The sequence below is a fragment of the Neocloeon triangulifer genome, unplaced genomic scaffold (assembly GCF_031216515.1).
Source record: "Neocloeon triangulifer isolate White Clay Creek 2 clone unplaced genomic scaffold, ASM3121651v1 ptg000014l, whole genome shotgun sequence".
In the NCBI taxonomy this organism is placed as follows: domain Eukaryota; kingdom Metazoa; phylum Arthropoda; class Insecta; order Ephemeroptera; family Baetidae; genus Neocloeon; species Neocloeon triangulifer.
This window is the reverse complement of record NW_026775556.1, coordinates 19642836-19662765: the sequence shown is the minus strand read 5'-3', so window position 1 is coordinate 19662765 and position 19930 is coordinate 19642836. Positions and strand designations below refer to the sequence as shown.

The following is a 19930-nucleotide window of genomic DNA, read 5'->3' as shown; positions in this document are numbered from 1 at the left end:
TTACATCTCTAGATAATTATTATTTTATTTTATACGAAAATTATATTTTTCTTTTCATTTTAGTTTTTACTTTAATTATTTCGATAAAATTCCTCTGTTAAAAAAAAAAATAATAATAAAAAAAGTTTAAATATGTACGTTTTTATTGAGATTTTAGGAACATTAGAAAGGAATTAACTCCTCTTTACTTTATCCTTCTTTGAGAAGGAGCCAATCAACTTTTTTAAAACAAAAAGTACAAAAACAACTGGCAGCAGTAAAAATGCGATAACATCAATTGAATGCAGTTGGATCCAGTTAAGGTGTTGGCCGGCGGGCCGAAGGTGTTTGGCCCCTTTGTGGCGAATAACGTACTCGACCCAAAAGACCGCTTCCTCCAACGGCGTGTGCATTGTGTCGCGGGCGATTGCCGAATATTTTTGGGCGTTTTTCAAATATCTGAAGTTAAAGAAAAAAAAATAAATTAAAATAATTATTCATTTAAGTTCAGCTCATACACAGGATTTTTCAGCACTTCTTGAATGCACTTCGCAAATTTCCCTTTCTCAAATTTCAGAAATTCCAGTTTCACACCAACGCCCGTGGTTACTGCGTGTTCTCCGTTTTTATGCTGATCGGCAAAAACGGGCACCACCACCAGAGGCACGCCGTGGTAATTAGCCTCTTGTGTGCTCAGGCGGCCACCGTGAGTGATGAAAATCTTAATATTTTTGTGGCCTGATTAAATTAATCATATTTGAAGAGTTTTAATTGTGAATACAAATATATTGATAAATAATTGCCTAGGACATCTTGTTGTGAGAGCCACTTGTTGATCATGACGTTTTTTGGTTTGCCAGGCAAATCGTCAACTTCAAATTTCCACAAAACCCTCAATTTCAGAGAGCCAAACACCTCCAATATTCCCTTTTTCATCTCGTCTGGCAGTGAACTACTTTTAACATTTGAACCAAGACTGAAGAAAATGAAACCCTCTGTGGCACCATCCAAAAATTCTTTAACTTCCTAAATTTAATATTTTAAACAAATATAAATAATTATGAATTTAAAAATAAACCTTTTGCAGTTTGCTCGGGTCGGCAGGTCGGCACTGCAAACATCCAACTTCTTTGAAATTTGGTGGCAAAGCCCTTCCCAAATCCACTCCTGGGGGTCCGTTGTTGACCAAGAAAAAGTCATAATTTTGCTCGACCTCGTCGATTTGGGCGGCTTGTTTGCCGAAAACAGTTTTTGCGAGACCTTGTTGGGCTCTGATATAATTTTTCCTGCAGTATTTGTCGTAGTAATTTGTCAAGAAATTCGCCACTCGCTGCATAAAAGTCATGGGATACCTATTGAACTAATTGTGATCAAAGATTTAAAATAAAAGATATTAGTCAAACTTGTAAGGGAAAATTGGTCCTGGGAAGATGGACGGTCTGTTATCAACACCCATTAATTCCCAATTCCACCATCCATCAGCATAAGCATTTATAGCGACGACGGGTGCGTTGAATTTAGGCAGAATTGCAGCGAAAACTTCACTCATGCAAGTTTCAAAAATGACAAGGTCATATTTTTCATTATTGTCGGTCAACATTCTCTTCGCAGTTTCAGAGTGAGCTTGCTCTGGATTAATTGCGTCGGCAAAGGCCCAGAAGGCTTCAACGTTTTCCTTGGTGCTCATTTTGGCAAAATCCATAAAATCGTCCTCTTCGTAAAGTCCTCCAAGATCATGATAGCTGAAGAAAAACGCACATTTAATTTTAAAATTTAATGATCTACATCTTAATTAGTGATCCTGATCCTTTTTAAATCTTGAAAATTATTATAAGGTCAAATGGAAATCTATTACCTTAGATTAGGATTACAAATATTTCACTTACTTTTATAGAAATATAATTATCTAAAAAATTTTTAATATAAAATTAAAATTTATCTGGGACAGCATTTTTAAGCAAATAACTTATTGAGAAAAGTTTTTTTACGCTTAATACACATTTTTCAACTTAATTTATATTTTAGAAATAAAAACTCAGAAGTCAAAATTAACTCTTTTCATTCATTTATTTTCTGTTTTAATTTTGTAAGCTTCCTAGCATTGTTTTGTATGCTCAATTTTAAAATTAAAAAGTTGGTTTTCATTCATCATTATATAGCTTTTTAATTAAGAACTTTTAAAAATATTTAAATGATTCTAACTTATTACTTATGAATTAAAAAGTCTTCAAACTTTTAACTGTGTTGATTTATGTTTTAATTATGAATACCTAACGCCTGTTCTGTTTTTCATTGGGAATGGAGTGAGCATCGTCACGTCGTGCCCTTTGTCTGCGAGAGCTTCGACAAGGGCTCGGTTCCATATTCCGTGACTCGGCGATGCAATCGCCGTGATGGTCAGGATTTTGGCGCTTTGCACGTCCGCGCAGCCAAAAAGCAGCAGGGCAAACAAGAGAGCTGATAACCTAGGAAGCATCTCGCTTTTTTAGCTACGCCGATGAGCTCAGAAGCGCGACTGCGAGTCATTATCAGACACCGCAAAGTCAAATTATTTGAAAGGGCCTTTGGCTCCTCCCAAACATGAGCAAGTGTGTTAACCAGCCAAGGTCGCAGGCACCACTTGATGCAGTGCAAAAAATTTGCCTAGAGACCATCGCACAAGAGCAGTGCTTAGAAATATAAGATTTTGGAATATTGAATGGAAGGCTAAATTTTAAACGCTTTATATTTTATGATTATTGATATCATACTAGAGATTGCGTCTAGATTGGCCTTGAATTTATCTATTAAAACTCTGAGGTTTTAATTTTATTCACTTTTGTTGTTTTATGGTTTGTTTGAATTGATATTTTATTGTTTTTTTTTCAACGTCAGTCTTCTTTTTAATATTTTTATTCGTTATATATCTTTTCATTTTTTTTTTTGTATTCACGCCATCCCTGCGATTTTTCATACCACGTTCCTATTTTACTGCTACAAAATATGCATATCATATTATATTTTATATTACTTCAACTTCAGTATATGATTCCCACATTTTTATTTCAAGCGAATTTAGGCTTCTTACTTAATATGCGTTGGATTAAAAGAGTAAATTGAGGCAAAAAATTGTTGAATACTAAGTATAGATTTATGTATATACAGTTCAATGACAGAATTTTTAGAATCTATTAATAATTTTAACGTTTATTTATTATTCAATTCCTTTTAATTTTATCTTTCTTTGAGAAACAGCTTAGAAACGTTTTTAAGACGTAAAGGGTGAATAAAATTGGCAGCAGTAAAAATGCAATAACATCAATTGAATGCAGTTGGATCCAGTTAAGGTGTTGGCCGGCGGGCCGAAGGTGTTTGGCCCCTTTGTGACGAATAACGTACTCGACCCAAAAGACCGCTTCCTCCAACGGCGTGTGCATTGTGTCGCGGGCGATTGCTGAATTTCTCTGGGCGTTTTTCAAATATCTGGTTTTAGGATCAAAATTAAATTAAAATAATTATATTCATCTAATTTCAGTTCATACGCAGGATTTTCCAGCACTTCTTGAATGCACTCCGCAAATTTTTCTTTATCAAAGTCCAGAAAATTAAGTTTCACACCAACACCCGCGTTCACGGCGTGTTCTCCGTTTTTGTGCTGATCGGCAAAAACAGGCACCACCACCAGGGGCACGCCGTGATAATTAGCCTCTTGCGTACTCAGGCGGCCACCGTGAGTGATGAAAATCTTCAAATTTTTGTGGCCTGAATCATAAATTGTCGCAATGTATTTTATTTGCATAGAGAGTATTTATTTTATAATAATGAAAAAATCCAAGCTATTTAAAAAAAAAGTACAAATAAAATGACCCAAGATATCTTGTTGTGAGAGCCACTTGTTGATCATGACGTTTTTCGGTTTGCCAGGCAAATCATCATCTTCAAATTTCCATAAAATCTTCAATTTGAGAGAACCGAACACCTCCAATATTCCCTTTTTCACCTCATCTGGGAGCAGACGACTTTTTATATTAGACCCAAGACTGAAGAAAATGAATCCTTCAGTTGCGCTGTCTAGAAACTCTTTTACTTCCTAAATTATTAATGTTTTTCTTCAGCTGATAAAATTATTTTAACCTTTTGAAGTTTGTTTGGGTCAGTAGGTCTGCAATGCAAACATCCGACTTCTTTGAAATTCGGAGGCAAAGCCCTTCCTAAGTCCACTCCTGGAGGTCCGTTGTTGACCAAGAAAAAATCATAGTTTTGCTCGACCTCTTTGATTTGAGCAGCTTGGTTTCCGAAAACAGCTTCTGCGAGATTTTGTTGGCCTCGGAGATATTTTTTCCTGCAGTATTTTTCGTAGCAGTTTGCCAAAAAATTGGTCACTCGCTGCAAAAAAGTCATGGGGTATCTTTTCAACTAATTAATAAGGCTAAAAAAAAAAAAAACAAAGATTTATACTTGTAAGGAAGAGTTGGTCCTGGGAAAATAGCTGGACTGTTGTCAACACCCATTAACTCCCAATCCCACCAACCGTCGGCATACGCATCTATTGCTACAATGGGTGCTTCGAATTTGGGCAGGATTGCTGCAAAGACGTCACTCAAGCATGTTTCAAAAATTACCAAATCGTATTTTTCATTATTGTCGGTCAATATTCGTTTCACGGTTTCGGACTGGGCTTGCTGAGGTCGGACGATCTCGGAAACGTCCCAGAAGGACTTGATACGTGCCATGATTCCTATTTTGGCAAATTCCATAACATCGTCTTCTTCGTAAAGCACTCCAACATCATGATAACTGAAGGAAACGTTTTTTTTTTTAAATATCAACAACATTCTCAATTTGTTATTTGTTTGTGTAAATATTTTTTTTCATAGACAGTATAATTTATTCTGATTCATTCAATTTTGGAAATGAAGATTCGGGCTTTTCCTCGTTGCAAAAAATTGTTTTTATTCAAAAACAAAATTCAATTTTGTTGTCAATAAATGCTTTTCAAATACTTATTAACAAAATTGTCCAACTTTTGGTGTTTATTAGTTAATTGTCTTTTTAATTTTTTTTTATATGTTTATACTTTATGCCTGTTTTGTTATTTGCTGGAAACGGAGTGAGATTTGTCACGTCGTGCCCTTTGTCTGCCAGAGCTTCAAGAAGGGCTCGGTTCCAAATTCCATGGCTTGGCGAGAGAACTGTTGTGATGGCCAGGATTTTTGCTCCTCGCACGTCCCCGCAGCCAAAAAGCAGCAGAGTAAACAAGAGAGTTGATAATCGAAGGAGCATCTTGTATTTCTAGCTATGCCAATGAGCTCGGAAGAGCGACTGCGAGTCTTATCGTACACTAGAGTCAAATTGTTTGATAAAGGCCTTTGGCCCCTCCGGAGCAAGCGAGGTGGTAAATTCACTACAATTACTACTAACATGGTAATGAGAAATAATGAGAAATAAAATTGCAGAGAATGGTGGCTGTTCTGCTTGCTATATTGTGTATTGTAATGAATGACAATCCGTGAAAATATATAAAAAACTATATTAATTTAATTTAAAATTAAATAACTCTAGCATTGATACTACTAAATGCGAGTTTGATCCAGAATAATGAGATATTATAGGCTAGAATTTAAACTATTTATAAAAATTAAATATTTTTAATTTATCAACTTGCTTAATCACTTATAGTTAAAAAAAAACATATTTGATAAATATATTTTCATAAATACTTAAAACTTAACTTACAAAATACAAATTTCAAAATTTTGTCAAAGTTTTAATGTCTAAACCAAACTGTAAATTCCGGAGTAATAAAAAAGAATAAAAACATAATCACTTTTACTTACGTTAAATAATCTTTTCTGCTACGTTGTGTGCATAATTTAGCAACACGCGCCGATTTAAAGAAAATATAATATAAAATTAACCTTTACATTGTTTTGTAACAATTTATTTAATTCAAAATTTTACCGCTATTTTTTCATTTTAATCTAAAATAAAAAGGTCAATTTGATTTTTAAATACTATCAAATTAGAAGGTAAAAAAGTTAGTTCTATTATGTCTTTTGGAATGATCAAAATTCTCATATTTTTGTGTGTTCAGATTCATATTTATTCTGACTTCACTTTTGCTCTTGAACAAGCACGTATTAGCTTTTGGAGACAAAACCGCAGCAGGAAAGCGAACGAGAGCAGAACACTTGCAATGAATACATAGACGTCGAGCAGATTCAATTGATACCACTCTAGGGAAACGGCCGCCGACTGCAAATGAGGTGCCCCTTTGTGTCGGAGGACGTATTCCGTCCAGAAGACCGCTCTCTCCAGGGGCGTTTGCGGTTGGTCTCGAACCACCCTTGCCCGCCTCTTTGCCTCGGTTTGAATTCTGCAAGATTTCGTTACATCTTCATTAATTATTTTCAATTATTCATATTGATGAATCTTTAAAATTTAAAATTCAAGTATTTAAATTTTAAAATATTTTTCAAAAATAATTTGCTTTTGTATAAAATTATGTCATTGATAAAGTAAATCCTAAATAGAAAAAAAAGTAAATGTTATATACAAATACATCGTGAAAGGATTAAAAAGAATCTGCATTTTATTAATATTTAGAAAGAAGATCCAGACTAAAGGGATGAATTCGGAAATTATTTGCCTTTCATCGTGAAGAGCTCTCTCTATGGCCCACGAGAATGCTTCCTGTGAGATGTTCTGGTAATTTACGACTACGGCGTATCCCGCCCTCTCCGCCTGCTTAACGTTAAGCATTTGATCTCCGAAAATTGGAATTCCGATCAGGGCCACTCCATGAAACGCCGCCTCCTGGGCACTCAGCAACCCTCCGTGCGTTATAAAAACGCGTACGTTTGGATGGGCTGAGAATTCCAAATTATTATATTTATTTTTTTCGTCCGGGAGCTTGTTAATTTTCCTCACCGAGAATATCTTGCTGAGGCATCCACTTGCCGATTTTCACGTTGGGCGGCTGATTTGGCAAGTTTTCCGATTCCCACTTCCACAACACCCGCTGCGGGATTTTGGCGAACGCGGCCAGGATTTGCTGAATTTTTTCGGCGGGCATCAAATCACTGCGCAAATTCGAACCCATTGAAAAGTAAATCGCGCCTTCCGTGGCGCCGTCCAAAAATTGCTGCATGTCTTCAGGCAGCTTTTTGTTTTTTGGACTGACGTGCATCCCGCCGACTTCGACGATTGCCGGAACGAGTGGTCGCGGAAAAGTCATGGTGAAATGCGCGTTCAGCAAAATGAGACTCACTGAGTTTTGAATTTCACGCACGTCCGGATATCCAGATCCAAAATACTGATCAATAATTTAATTTTGAATTAAATTATATCGTCTTTAATGTAGTACCTTTTGTTGAAGCTGGTTTTGTTTTGGGAAATAATGAAGTTGATTTCCTAAATCCCAGGCGGCTGAAAATAAAAAGTTCCTGAGGCGTTCTGAGAAATCCATGCGGTCTATGTAAGTTAACATTGGGTTTGGATAATACGACCACGGTGTCGGGTTGCCTACAGCGTAGTTGATCCAATGAAGGCCGTTCATTGAAGAGATCAATATGAGAGGAGCCTTTAAATAATATAGTTTAATCGAAATATCTTGAAAATTCAATTTAAATACTTTGAAATGTTGTGCAAATGTGTAAACAGCCTCATCAATAAAAGCTTCAGCAATCACTAGATCAAAGCCCCGTTTGTCTTTTAAAAGATTTTGAACCTGGAATAAATTTTACCAAAAATAACAATTTCATAAACAGAAAATTGATTCTGAGATTGTGTCACGTATTTATTTGCAAGGAACAAAGCATACAATCTATTAAATAAAAAAATTTCAATTTTATTTTCAATATTTCTTAGTAATTTGAGTTATTTTATCTCAAAATGTAAACAAACTTAAATTAAAATAAATAATTTTAATGCAAATGAGATCATTATGTAGTAGACTTTTTTCTATTTATATTTAAAAAAAATTTATTTACAAATTTTATTAAAATTTAGTTTGACTTACAATGAAATGTTACCTTTTCATATTGCAAAAATGCATCAGTGACCATTAACCCTTCGTCCCAGAACGAGGTCAAAATGAAATGAAGCGGAAAATCGGCAAACTCGTAAACATCGGCCGAGAACACAGCGTCGTGGAAGGCCTTGACCGCAGGCATGGTGTCCACGTCTGTGTAGTTGGACGGCGGGTTTGCCAGCGGGTAGGGACTGACCACGACCAGCTCGTGGCCCCTCGCCGCAAGGGCCTTTGTCAACGTTGAGTAAACGCTCAGGTGACTGCGGCTCGGGTACGGAAAAAGACCCAAAATCCGATCACACTCGGCGTGACCGGCGAATACGAGCAGAAAACAAATTGCAAAGTTTACCAGCATCTTGCTTTATTAACCCTATAAAAAATTTAATTTTAGTTGTCATATTTTTGCAATCAAATTTTGATGTTGCAAAATTCTGACATGAGCGATGCCCTGCCTTTTACCTTGCTGTTGAGAGCTGTTATCTCTTCTAATGGCTCCATCAATCGACGGTTTGATAGAACTGTCGGCTTAAAGCTCCATTGAGTGCTTTACTCGGCCTTGCCAATCTTGGTCAATTAGAGCACATGAAGCCAAAACTCTGGCCCCTTTTGCGCTGCTCGAGAATTGCTTTTATCATCTTCGTGAAGTCCACTTTGTTTTTAAAATGGTCCATTGATTACATTAAAATGCTACTTGTGATGCGAGCGATCCCATAAGTATGATAAGCAACCAAATTGATAAGATAAAACCAGAGATGCACGTGAGGTATAGTGTGATCTCAAAAAAAGCAGAATCACGAAAAGATAAAGAATTATTTTAAATGGCACAATGTGGCACAATTAATCTATTATTTGAGAATAACATTTTGACCTAAAAGTAAATAATTATATTTTTGTGCTTAAAAATTTGTAATAATGATTTATTTTTTCCAATCAAAATTTTTGGTCCAGATTTTAGATTAAAATTGATAAGTTGACAATATCATATCACGTTTCATGATTGATTGGTGTTCTCTAAAATTTTAAACATACTCAGCTTTCACTTGCGCGAGAGCAAAGATCACTAATTTTAAAATGAAGTTTTATTTGATTTTAGCTCTTTCCACATTCATAGTTGTGAATGGTAACTAATTATGATTTTGTATTTTATCAATGAGAGAATTTGCTCGTCTTTTAGGTCAGGTGTTGGAACCTTTTCGTTTATCAAACTACTACACAAATGGAATGGTCCTTCAAAGGGAACCAAAAAGTGCCGTGATTTGGGGATATGGAGAGCCAGGGGCTGAAGCTGTAGTTTCGTACGAAAGCAATCGACTCTCAACAATTATTGACGGTATATTTAATTTATGCAGATTTTAAAATTAGTTCAATAATTATAATAAAGGCAATGGGAAATGGAACATAACTTTGCTACCCCATGCAGCGAGTGGGTCCATTGACTTTGCAGTACAGCAGGTTTATTTAAAAAAAATCACCATGTTTTGAAAATTAATTACAAAATTCCTCTTTCGTAGATTGGTACTTTCGGATTGGTTACAATTCCATTCAAAGCAATGTTCGGTGACGTTTGGGTATGCAGTGGTCAGAGCAACATGGCCATGCCTCTCAGATTCGTAAGTTACTATTATTTATTTTAAATAAATCCTTATTTAAAAATTTGATAAAAATCGCAGATTTTTAACGGATCGGAGGAAGCGAATAGAACTATTTCCGATTATCAGCACTTTCAGCTGAGAAAAGTGACAGACAATTACACTCTTGACGAAGGGGAATTTGAAGAGACCTCTTTCAATTATGACTGGACTTCTCCTAATTCAGGTTATTAAAATTTTTTTGTATCTTAATATTAAAAAAAAACTCATCATCGCTCTATCATAGACGTGACTCCAAATTTCTCTGCTCTCTGCGTTCTCTTTGTTCAACGCCTCTCAGATGCGTTGAATGCGTCCATTCCATTTGGTCTGATTGACACTACCTGGCCAGGGACAAGGATTGAGGCCTGGTCATCACCTAGGGTCATCGAAACTTGCAATGCGCCGAGTGATAATGCGTGAGATAAAATCAATTCCAACTAATTTTAAATTTATGCAACCGGCTCAGCATCGTTGTTTGGCGTTACAGTATAAATTTGCAAATTATTTTTAGGACGAACCAAAATGCTAATTCAGCATTGTGGAAGGCAATGGTCGCCCCTTTAACAAAAACTTCAGTTAGGGGTGTTTTATGGTACCAAGGTAAAATGTGCAGATATAAATATCTTTTAATTAAGGTCTAATTAATATTATTTTAAGGGGAAAACAATATAGATTACAATGAAGACTACTACGCGTGCCATATCCTTGAACTGATTAATGACTGGAAGAGATCTTTCTTCCAAGGTGACGTAGCGGCTGAAAATGGTGTTGCTTTTCCTTTTGGAGTTGTTCAAGTACAAAAGAATCAAACAATATGAGGAGAACAAATTAAATACTCAAGGTTTTAATTAGAATGGCCCGCTTTTCATAAATCACAACTACAAATGGGGAGACAGCCGTTGGCACCAAACTCTTGACGTCGGAATTTTGCCCAACGCCTTGGCTCCAGAAGCTTTCACGGGAGCGGTTTATGATCTGACCGATCACTTCTCACCTACCGGAAGGCAAGATAATTATTATAAATTTAAAAAAAAGAATCAGAAATTAAAAAAAAAAAAAAACAGCATTCATCCTCGAGACAAGCAAACTGTTGCAGACCGATTGGCAAACGCAGCGAAGAAACTTTTGTACAACCAAAACTTTAGTTTATACGGACCAGTTGTAAGTAAAATATTTTCAAAAGGACACACAAATTTAATTTGATGTTGAACGCAAGCCAACAAACTTGGTTGGAGACGCTTCTGGCACGTGGACTATTGAGTATGACAGGAATATTAAATTAGTTGGCACGTTGGGATTCGCAGTAGGTTTTATGCTAAATGTGTATATTAATCCGGGTATGAATATAATTAATTTTCAGTTTCAACTTCCCGACGGGAGTTACGAGCTCACTGACGTGATCTCTACTACATCTAATTCGGTTACCGTCACCGTGAGTACAAATGCGACACAGCTGGTTTATGCCTACAGCTCGTACGTCTGCGAGTACAAAGATTGCGCTGTTTACAGCGACGACGCTGAAAATTTGCCAGCGCAAGTGTGGAAGTGGCAACTTTCTTAATTCAGTACGAAATAAATAATTCCGTTTCAATTCGAATAACTTCAGTTTTAATTTTTCCAAATGGTTGATCCTCTTTTTAAATACACGTTGGTGAGCAGGGCAAGGGTGACAATTCCTGAAATATATCGGATAATTTGTGAACATTAGGAAACTGAAATTATTAGATACGGCGGTGGAATTTCCATCAATGAGAGAAATGAACGTGGGGAAATCCGCGTAATCCATGGCGCACTTAAACAACAAGTACGCAGTTTCGCATGCATCTCCGTTAGGGTCGCCTGGAAATAATAAATCAGTAACTTGCTAATAGGATTTTCTTTTCAATACTTTCTGCGTAGCACGAAGTGAAAGAATCATACATATCTAGCAATCCGGCTTCATCGATTTGGAAAACTTCTTCAATGAGTCTTAAAATTGCTGCATCTTTAAGTAAACCATCTTCATACTGGATAAAAATTAACAAATTATATTGAAAAAAAAAATGTAAAATCTTTAAATCTTACTATTCCCAACTCCTCTCCAACACATTTTAAAAAGCACTATGATCATGGCAGTGAATTTTATGTTCATAAAATAATTGACTTTGAGATACTTTTGTGTTCTTTGGCATTGTTGCTGACACGTTTATCGCCGAAATAAAACTTTGTTCGCCTATGGAGAAATTAATAATTTGAGAAAATAAAAATAAAATATAGAACTGCGAGAGGATAATAATTTAAGTTTTACTGTGTTACAATTACATTAGAATTTTATATGATAAAGCACGAACTACAAATCTATATGTTTGTGAAAAAAAAGATCTAACTTGAATTTTTTATTTAATTTAACAGTTGGTGATGATTTAAGCCTTTTTCAATGAATTTTTATTTAAATATTTTGTAAAATATGTAGCGATTTTAAATTCAAATTAGCTAATCATCTGAACTTAAAAATGATTGTGATGTATAATAAATTAAGTTAAAGAAATAATATTTTCTGCTTCTAGCATTTAAGTTTTCAAAATTTCTATCATGACATCAAATCAATATTTTTCCAATCCTTATCAAGAAATGAATTAAAAAATAAATGGCACATACTTGAGGTTAATGCGTTCTTCTGAATGCATTCCTGCATAATGGCCTGCCCAGGTTTGTACGTTTTTGTGCTTCGAGCCTAAATTCCTTAATTGCAGATTTACTTATAAAAATATTAATTTTTTATCACTTCGCAAATGTAAGGCAGCGCTTTAGTGCACGTCTCATCAGCGAGTGTGACGTTGGCGCTACCTGAGGTCAGCGTGGCCGCGGCGCAGTGGTAACCAGCGGTGGCACCGCGAGGCATATTCGCTGCCCACGTGATTTCCGCGTCCACGAAAATCTTACCAGAGCCGCACCAACCAAAATAGTCGTCACACCCCGTGTCGGTGCCCGAGCTCCAGTAAGTCCCCTTCAGAGTCGATTTTGCTGAATCGCGACGTATTTAAAATTTAAAATAAAATTTTTAATAAAACAATTTTTATACATGTGAGTATTCCGGCTAAATTTTTAGCTTCACTGAACGTTTCCAAGCTCAACAGTCGCATTCCCAGTTTGCAACAAGTGTTATAAGCTTCCTGCCATGCTAGCTGCAAATTTCATTGTTATTTCATTAAACGACGTAGTAAATTATCACATGAAAATTTATTTATACTGTTCCTGTGCTGAATAAATAAAGGCGGCCTTTGGTTTCAGCCCAGTTGCCATACGATGCTTGGTCTGTCAATATTTCAAAATGCTTTATATTTGTTAACCTGATTTTAGAAACTTATACTATTTAATTTAATATCCGGAGAAGTTTGGAAAAGTGTCATCTTTTGTATTTGAATTAATTACTTTCTCTTTGAAGCTTACAAAAATTATTTTTACATCCTTGTTGCAAGTTGACGGACACGTCGGCTGATCACAAGCATACGTGCGTACGGTTGTGTCCTGACAATGAGATTTTTAATACAGCCCCGAATAATTTTGAGCTGAAAGTACCTCACACGCTAATGGATACAAATCGGTGCAGTTTCTGTCGGTCAGAGTGATTGTTTTTGTTTTAGAATTGATCCTTAAGTGGGCGCACGTCTGTTGACCACCCATGTTGTCCGGTTGGCCCTGGTCCCACAATATAGAGTTGCTGACCGCCACCCCAGACGGACACCATGTAAAGGATGAACCGGCGGCGCAACCGGTTCGCGTGCCAGAACTCCAGTGATTAAAGTTACCGAGCCAATTCGCTTTAAAAAAAATTATAAATGACTATCATAATCATTAAAATTTAAATATTACTTTTAGCAAAATCTCCCAAACAAGTTTGTTGCGTCGAAGAATCGATCGTCAGGGGTTTCATTCCTAGAGAGCAGCATTTCGCCATGTTATCTTGCCAGTTTAGCTTCAGGTTAAAAAATAATTAAAATTTGAAAATGTGGTTAGAAAAATTCTACCAATTCCGATCCAAACAAATACGTTTTTCCACACTTAGTTACCCACGTTCCATAAAGAGAAGCATCTACAATTTTGGTAATTAATGATAAGCAGCTAAAAATTAATATTTGTTCTTTGATAAAATATATTGTCACCATTTAAAACATTTGCCGTAAACAGGGTGTTCTAAAATTTTTAGGCAGCAAACATTTTTTATTAATTTCAACAGATCCTTGAAAATGTTCTTACGTTTTTTGCACAAGCTTGTGTACACTTGGCAAGGCAAGGCTAGAAAATTTGATTTTTGTACCTTATAATTTAAATTCTAATAAATTGATTATATGAATAAACCTTTGGAGTGGTTGTAGCAGCAGCTGCAGTTGTAGCGGCAGCTGCATTATTGGGTGCAGCTGCAGTCGTAGGGGCGGCTGCATTTGTGATGGCTGCAGCCGTATTTCCAGCCGCAACCGTAGTTGCCCCGTTAGCCACGTTTCCTGAATTAGGAGGGGCTGCATTTGCAGCAGCCGTTGTAGCGCCAGGGATGGTTGTCTGCACATCTCCTGGATTTTGGGCAGCTGCAGTTGACCCTGCAGCGCCTGCCTGGCTGTCGGAAGGTGGCGCTGTTGTCAGTGGAGGGTTAGCTGGCAGGTCAGCCCCTCCGACAGGAGCTGCGGTCGAGGTGTCCGACGAGCCTCCCGAAACTGGAGCCACCACAGGGTTGCTTCCGGCGTCTGCAGGTGGCTGCTGGGCAGGAGAACCTGCATCAAATACCCCTCCTCCCCCTCCACTTGTGTCAGCAGGGGGCGGAGCAACCACATTGCCTCCGGTGCCACCAGCAGCGGGATCTCCTGCCGTCCCTCCTGAACCTGCGGCGCCAGGGTTGGAGGGATCAACTGGAGGTGGATTTCCCCCTCCAGCTGCGTTAGGGTCTGCAGCAGCAGGGTCACCACCTGCAGCCGGATCAGTTACTGCACCTCCGGCAGCTGCTCCTCCACCTAAGGACTGATCTCCAGGACCACTCCCGGAATTTGCTCCACTGCCAGGTTCGCCTTTCAAAATTCCATTCTATTTCGCAGGGAGAATTTTATTTTCATTATTTTTCACGATCGTTTCCTGTTTATTAAAATTTCACCATAACGGTCGATGAAACTGAACGTCCAGTACCGTGGCCTATTGTTTTGGACTTGTTTTTTCCACTGACGTTATGTTCTTTGGAGCATGAATTACTTCCACAGCAATGGATTAACATTTTGCGTTTTTTAGCCTTTGAAGATGCAGTACTTCCCTTTCGTCTTGAGGCGGATGCTAACATTTTAATTTAAATGTTACTCAACAATAGCTAAATTGAATTAAAGTTTATTTTATTTATTTATTTAAGTTAAAGCCAGAACAATTTGCAGGCAACTGTTGAACAATAAATATTGTTTTATGATTTTGTAATATTTTTTCTCTAATTCATTTTCTTGACAAATATTGAAATTCTCTTATTTGAAAAAAGAATTGAAAATTCAAAGAAAAAAATATGTCTCGAAAAAAATACCAACCTTTTGCACCTGATGAACCTTTCCTTCGTAGTGCCCTGAGTTCAACTACTTCCTCTGTTGTTGATTCCACATACTAAAATTTTCTAATTATTATGTTGATTGTCACCAAAGAAGTTTTCACCAAAATCAAAATGAGCAGTGCCCCCAGAAGGGAGCACCAAATAAATTTGCTCATAAATTAAATTTTCATAGAGCTGATTTATTGAAGAGTGAAGCACAACAAGTTGAAATTTAGGAAAACTGAACTGAAAATCTGTAAAACAGTGGCTCCGATTTCATACTTTCAAACTAGAGCGCTGGCGGAAGTTGAAGCTAACAACATGACGTGAACGGCCTTTGGAAAGCAGGAAGTGAATTTTGAAATCGAGTACGCACATCTCTGCTCCACAGAGGCATTTCGGAGTAATCATTATGGACGTACGTAGGAATTAACGTAAACAATTAGTGAGTTCCGCATAATGAGGCAATTTAAATTATTATGTATCTGGTATCTGATCATTAAAAGATTGCAATCATTTAGGTTAATTTCCATCATTGCATTTCACATGGTGTTTGGGAAAAATTAAAACTGAAAGAATCTAGCATTTCAAGATACAATCAAGTTATCTAAATTCTTCACTTTTATTATCTCAAAAGCTAAACAATAGACAATTGCAAACACTTAAATAAAATAAAATACATCAGATAAACAAAACAAATAAATTTCAAGTATTAAGTAATTTATATTAAAATTTTATTTTTATTTATTAAATATAGATAATTATAATATTGTAATTGATTAATATCCACATGTAAGTTTTATAGCAATAGTTTTATTTTTTTAATAATAATTTAATAAATTTTTAGTTATAAATATGTAGAGTTTATTTTTCCAAGAATTGGAAGATTATTTTTATCCTAAAATGATGAGAATAGGTACTTGATAGTCAAAGAAAGTGTTTCTTTTAGTAATAGTAAGGTTTGGCCCTCTATGGATAATGTCATTAAATACACAATTAATGCCTATAAATAGCTGCATATTAATGCGCCCAGCATAGAAATTCCGTTTGAATAAAGCGTCTTTCGTCGGCGGCCCTCGACTCTCTTGTATGACCGCCCAAAGTCAAGGCCGAAGGTCACTGCATTCAAAGCAGCATCTTCCAGAAAGAATGCACTCAGAAGAGATCAAGACACCAACGAGATGACGACTCCTCATCCAAAGTTCTTTTTAATATTTTTTATCGCTTCAACTCTACTTTGCGCTTCTCATTCATTCAAAGGTACAATCTAAATTTTACTAAAAGTAGGTCAACCTAAATTATATAATTTAAACAAAATTGCAGCGGACCATAAATTTCCTCCCGATGCTCCAACTCCCGAGTATCAATTTCGGTTCGGACATGTCTTTACAAAAGGAGCTGTTTTGCAAATGGCACCGAAGAGGGCCCAAATTTGGGGCTTCGGCAGACCATTTTCCGAAATTGTGCTTGCGATGAATAATGGGAAAAAGCACTTCACTACGGTCCATCGTAATATTTAAAATTACGATATTATTAATTTAATTGTTAATACAAAAATTATCCAATTACAGAAAACGGCCTTTGGAGCATTTTACTAGAACCACAGGCAGTTGGTGGTCCTCATATCATTCGGGCCATGCAGTTCTCACTGACGGTATGAAATAAAATTCGAATTTTTACAAAAATTTAAAATGACGTGCACTCAATTTTCCCATTTGCTATGTGTAGGTGAATACGCAGCCCGACACGATTCAGCTGGAAAACGTTATGTTCGGTGACGTGTGGTTGTGCGCCGGCGGCAGCAACATGGCCCAAGAGCTGAACGACGTAATAAACGCAATGAATTAAAAGTGCTTCAAAATAAATAAACACGCCATTTCACAGACAATGAACGCCGACAAAATAATGAGCTCCATTCACGCCGCCCGCAACTCCAACGTGCGAATGCTGCAAATTAGCAGAGAGTTTTCGGAACACGAGCAGGACGACGTCAAAGTGTCCAGAGAATGGGCCCACGCAGGCCCGGACGGTCCGTTTTATTATTGCAATTTTGCTGATTTAATTTTTTATTTTTTAAAAGATAATGACAGCGATTCATTGAGTCTTTTGGCTTACCTGCCGGCGTTGTGTCTTTTGTATGGTATGAAAATGGCAGAATTTCACCCTGGCCGCCCCATCGGCATGGTCGAGGCCGCCTGGGGAGGCACGCCTATAGAAGCGTGGGGCTCGCAAAGAGTCACTGAAGTGTGTCACACAAAAAAGTCTAAAGGGCAAGTATTGTTATTGAAATTTAATTAAACTAAGTAAAAAGAAGCTTTTCATTTTTGATGAAATTGTTTTTAATTATAAAACAAATAACAAGATAAAAAATTTCATTGAGACTTTGTTTTTCATTTCTTTAATATAAACTTAAATATTTAGACATTTAAATCAATATTCAAATCACGTCCTTTGGAATGGAATGATTCATCCCCTGACTAAGATGACAATTCGAGGAGTTATTTGGCACCAAGGTAAATTTGATTTTAATATTTTGAAGCTACTCTCACATAAATATTTCTCGGTTTTTTTATAACGATTTTAATTAACTCTTGCAAAAAAAAATAAAATGACTGACAATTTCTCAAATTTATGTTAATTTAGTAAAACGGTGATTAAAATTTTTTCTCAATGAACAAGAAGTTAATTAAAATATTAGGTTATCAAAAATATTTTTTTAGAATTTTATTTACAGTGAATTTTAATATACATATAAATGAATCCATCTCCTGAATTAATCAAAAATAAAATAACATTATTGAAGAAATTAAGTTTCATATTGATTTTTTGCTGATTAAAAACATGATGGTTTGTTAATTAGGTGAAAACGTATACTTTTCCATATTAAATTTTAATAAAAAAAAAGAATGTGTTATTTCCCTAGTTTGAAATTGCAGGTGAAGCAAATACCGAGTACAACCGGGAAAAGTACGCTTGCCACTTGACCAAACTTGTGACAGATTGGCGGAACAGATTCTCAGAAGGAAGTGTGAGGGTCCCGCTCGAAAACGATATCGCTTTTCCTTTCGGCGTCGTCCAGGTCAGTTACACGATAAAATTCGCAGAAATAATGTTACATTTTCCCCACGCAAATTTCCTTTTGTTGTTCGAGGAAGTCGTTTTCGGCACATTTTGAGCAATTAGTTTAATTAAAACACAAAACGCATAGTTGGGACCGTCGCTGAGCGAGCGACACGCATCTTGGAGCGAATTGAGGCTGGGCCAAATGGGCGGCTGGTTGCACGACAAGGCGCACCAAATCTACCTGCCCAACTCTCGCATCCCCGAGGGCTTCATGGCCGCGGCCTACGACCTCGCCGACCCCCCAGAGCTCACCACGCAGACCAGGTATTAAAACTTTGTAATTGTAATGGCACCCGAGCTGAGTGGAAAGTTGACTGTTTAATTGTGACGCGACTGCAGCTTCGGCGTTCACTACAGAGACAAGGCGACCGTCGCTGAGAGACTGGCCCTGGCCTCGCAAGCACTCCTGCACAACGAGTCCCTCCCGCACTACGGACCCCACATAATTGTAACGATTATTTTAAATTTAAATTATGTTGTGTCACAAATTATTGTCTAGAGAATCGAGTACGACAACGAGAACTGGACGGCGAATTTGACCTTTGATAGGCCGATTAGAGTTGACGGGAACACAGGTTTTTTGGTTAGTTTAATTATCTGAAACTGAATATATTTGTAGATAATTTAATGTAATATATTATATTATTTTTTTCAAAAGTTACTATTTTCCATTCTCTGATTAAAACGAAGCATCAATAGAGATATGAAGTAAATTATTATATAATTATTTTATTTAATATTGAAACAATTAAATGACGCGCGATAAAAGAAAAGGAAGTAAAAATTTATATTGACATTCTGAAAAATATAATCCAATTTCACCAATTTATATTATTATTTTTGTTGTTTACTTGTCTTCATTGTTACAAATTTTTTTTTACATTGAATTGTCAAAAACAATTATTGTATGAATTCTAAAAGATAATTTTTAAAAAAAAGTTTTATTAAATAATAATTATATAATTTTAAACATGTGTTTATTAGAGAATATTAATGTTAAAAGTTTTACCTGTAGATACAATATTTTTTTTGTATTTTAATCAACTTGCTTATACAAAAATTGTTGTTTTACAGAAGCAACTTGCCACTGGTGAGTGGGTAGAAACACCGATTTTAATTACTTGGGCTCGAGGAGTGGTTTTGGCTCTGAGCGAAGGCCAGGGACTCTCTTATGGGCAGAAAACGGAGCCGTGCCCATACAAGAAATGCTCCATATACAGCGACGATATCTACAGACTGCCCGCCCTTTTGTTCAAAGATTATTTCAACGTGAATATTTAACCCTGTAAAAATCAAAGTTTAAAATCTTTACGATTAAAATTGTATGTACAATTTTCTCATTAAAAGTGGAACAAAAAATGTTAATTTTTTTTACTCTAATTTAGATAATTAAAAAGTCCTTAAAAAGAAAATTCGACTGTTTTTTTTAGATTCCTGCCAAAAAGACTGTTCGCATTATTATTATTATTATCATTATTATTTATTTAATTAAGTAATTCATAAGAAAAGTACAAAAATATGGTGTGATTTAGTGGAAAAAGCGACTCTTTTGCAGAGTGACTATCGAATTATTTGATTGATCATCAATAAACTCCAGACCAACTATGCAATGGCCTTTCAGGTGTTGGCCTTTTTTTCGAATTATATTATAACCTA

At 36.2% G+C, this 19930-nt stretch overlaps 6 protein-coding genes across 6 annotated transcripts; 2 read left to right on the top strand and 4 right to left on the bottom strand.

Annotated features, from left to right (window-relative positions):
- Nucleotides 1–7: 7 nt before the first annotated feature.
- LOC132200029 (UDP-glucosyltransferase 2-like) lies at nucleotides 8–2511 on the bottom strand. The gene is made up of 6 exons (XM_059625194.1): nucleotides 2250–2511; nucleotides 1383–1721; nucleotides 1058–1331; nucleotides 783–1005; nucleotides 498–717; nucleotides 8–438 (listed from the first exon to the last, which is right to left on the bottom strand). Exons 1-6 carry the CDS (start codon nucleotides 2453–2455, stop codon nucleotides 174–176), a joined length of 1527 nt encoding a protein of 508 aa, XP_059481177.1. The 5' UTR covers nucleotides 2456–2511; the 3' UTR covers nucleotides 8–173.
- Nucleotides 2512–3161: 650 nt separating this feature from the next.
- LOC132200030 (UDP-glucosyltransferase 2-like) lies at nucleotides 3162–5264 on the bottom strand. Its single transcript, XM_059625195.1, has 6 exons — nucleotides 5036–5264; nucleotides 4417–4755; nucleotides 4093–4366; nucleotides 3826–4048; nucleotides 3501–3720; nucleotides 3162–3441 (listed from the first exon to the last, which is right to left on the bottom strand). The coding sequence occupies exons 1-6, from the start codon at nucleotides 5239–5241 to the stop codon at nucleotides 3177–3179; spliced, it is 1527 nt and encodes a 508-aa protein (XP_059481178.1). The 5' UTR covers nucleotides 5242–5264; the 3' UTR covers nucleotides 3162–3176.
- Nucleotides 5265–6032: 768 nt separating this feature from the next.
- LOC132200026 (UDP-glycosyltransferase UGT5-like) lies at nucleotides 6033–8670 on the bottom strand. Its single transcript, XM_059625190.1, has 7 exons — nucleotides 8450–8670; nucleotides 7992–8360; nucleotides 7592–7687; nucleotides 7325–7540; nucleotides 6889–7273; nucleotides 6608–6827; nucleotides 6033–6334 (listed from the first exon to the last, which is right to left on the bottom strand). Exons 2-7 carry the CDS (start codon nucleotides 8343–8345, stop codon nucleotides 6061–6063), a joined length of 1545 nt encoding a protein of 514 aa, XP_059481173.1. The 5' UTR covers nucleotides 8346–8360; nucleotides 8450–8670; the 3' UTR covers nucleotides 6033–6060.
- Nucleotides 8671–8984: 314 nt separating this feature from the next.
- On the top strand, nucleotides 8985–11215 carry LOC132199861 (sialate O-acetylesterase-like). Its single transcript, XM_059624916.1, has 12 exons — nucleotides 8985–9110; nucleotides 9165–9320; nucleotides 9372–9442; nucleotides 9502–9600; nucleotides 9661–9805; nucleotides 9866–10037; nucleotides 10133–10221; nucleotides 10279–10415; nucleotides 10474–10625; nucleotides 10686–10782; nucleotides 10838–10924; nucleotides 10982–11215. The coding sequence occupies exons 1-12, from the start codon at nucleotides 9062–9064 to the stop codon at nucleotides 11180–11182; spliced, it is 1455 nt and encodes a 484-aa protein (XP_059480899.1). The 5' UTR covers nucleotides 8985–9061; the 3' UTR covers nucleotides 11183–11215.
- LOC132199860 (mucin-19-like) lies at nucleotides 10410–15452 on the bottom strand. Its single transcript, XM_059624915.1, has 20 exons — nucleotides 15274–15452; nucleotides 15153–15225; nucleotides 14741–14913; nucleotides 13960–14673; nucleotides 13858–13896; nucleotides 13764–13794; nucleotides 13629–13693; nucleotides 13474–13576; nucleotides 13180–13421; nucleotides 13066–13128; nucleotides 12971–13010; nucleotides 12851–12915; nucleotides 12683–12785; nucleotides 12386–12624; nucleotides 12259–12334; nucleotides 11775–11833; nucleotides 11686–11721; nucleotides 11510–11627; nucleotides 11351–11460; nucleotides 10410–11297 (listed from the first exon to the last, which is right to left on the bottom strand). Exons 1-20 carry the CDS (start codon nucleotides 15325–15327, stop codon nucleotides 11259–11261), a joined length of 2442 nt encoding a protein of 813 aa, XP_059480898.1. The 5' UTR covers nucleotides 15328–15452; the 3' UTR covers nucleotides 10410–11258.
- A 696-nt stretch (nucleotides 15453–16148) lies between these two features.
- On the top strand, nucleotides 16149–19555 carry LOC132201850 (sialate O-acetylesterase-like). Its single transcript, XM_059628366.1, has 12 exons — nucleotides 16149–16411; nucleotides 16475–16660; nucleotides 16723–16805; nucleotides 16880–16978; nucleotides 17036–17180; nucleotides 17232–17421; nucleotides 17573–17664; nucleotides 18088–18230; nucleotides 18360–18538; nucleotides 18614–18722; nucleotides 18774–18857; nucleotides 19349–19555. The coding sequence occupies exons 1-12, from the start codon at nucleotides 16333–16335 to the stop codon at nucleotides 19553–19555; spliced, it is 1596 nt and encodes a 531-aa protein (XP_059484349.1). The 5' UTR covers nucleotides 16149–16332.
- The last annotated feature ends 375 nt before the right edge of the window (nucleotides 19556–19930 follow it).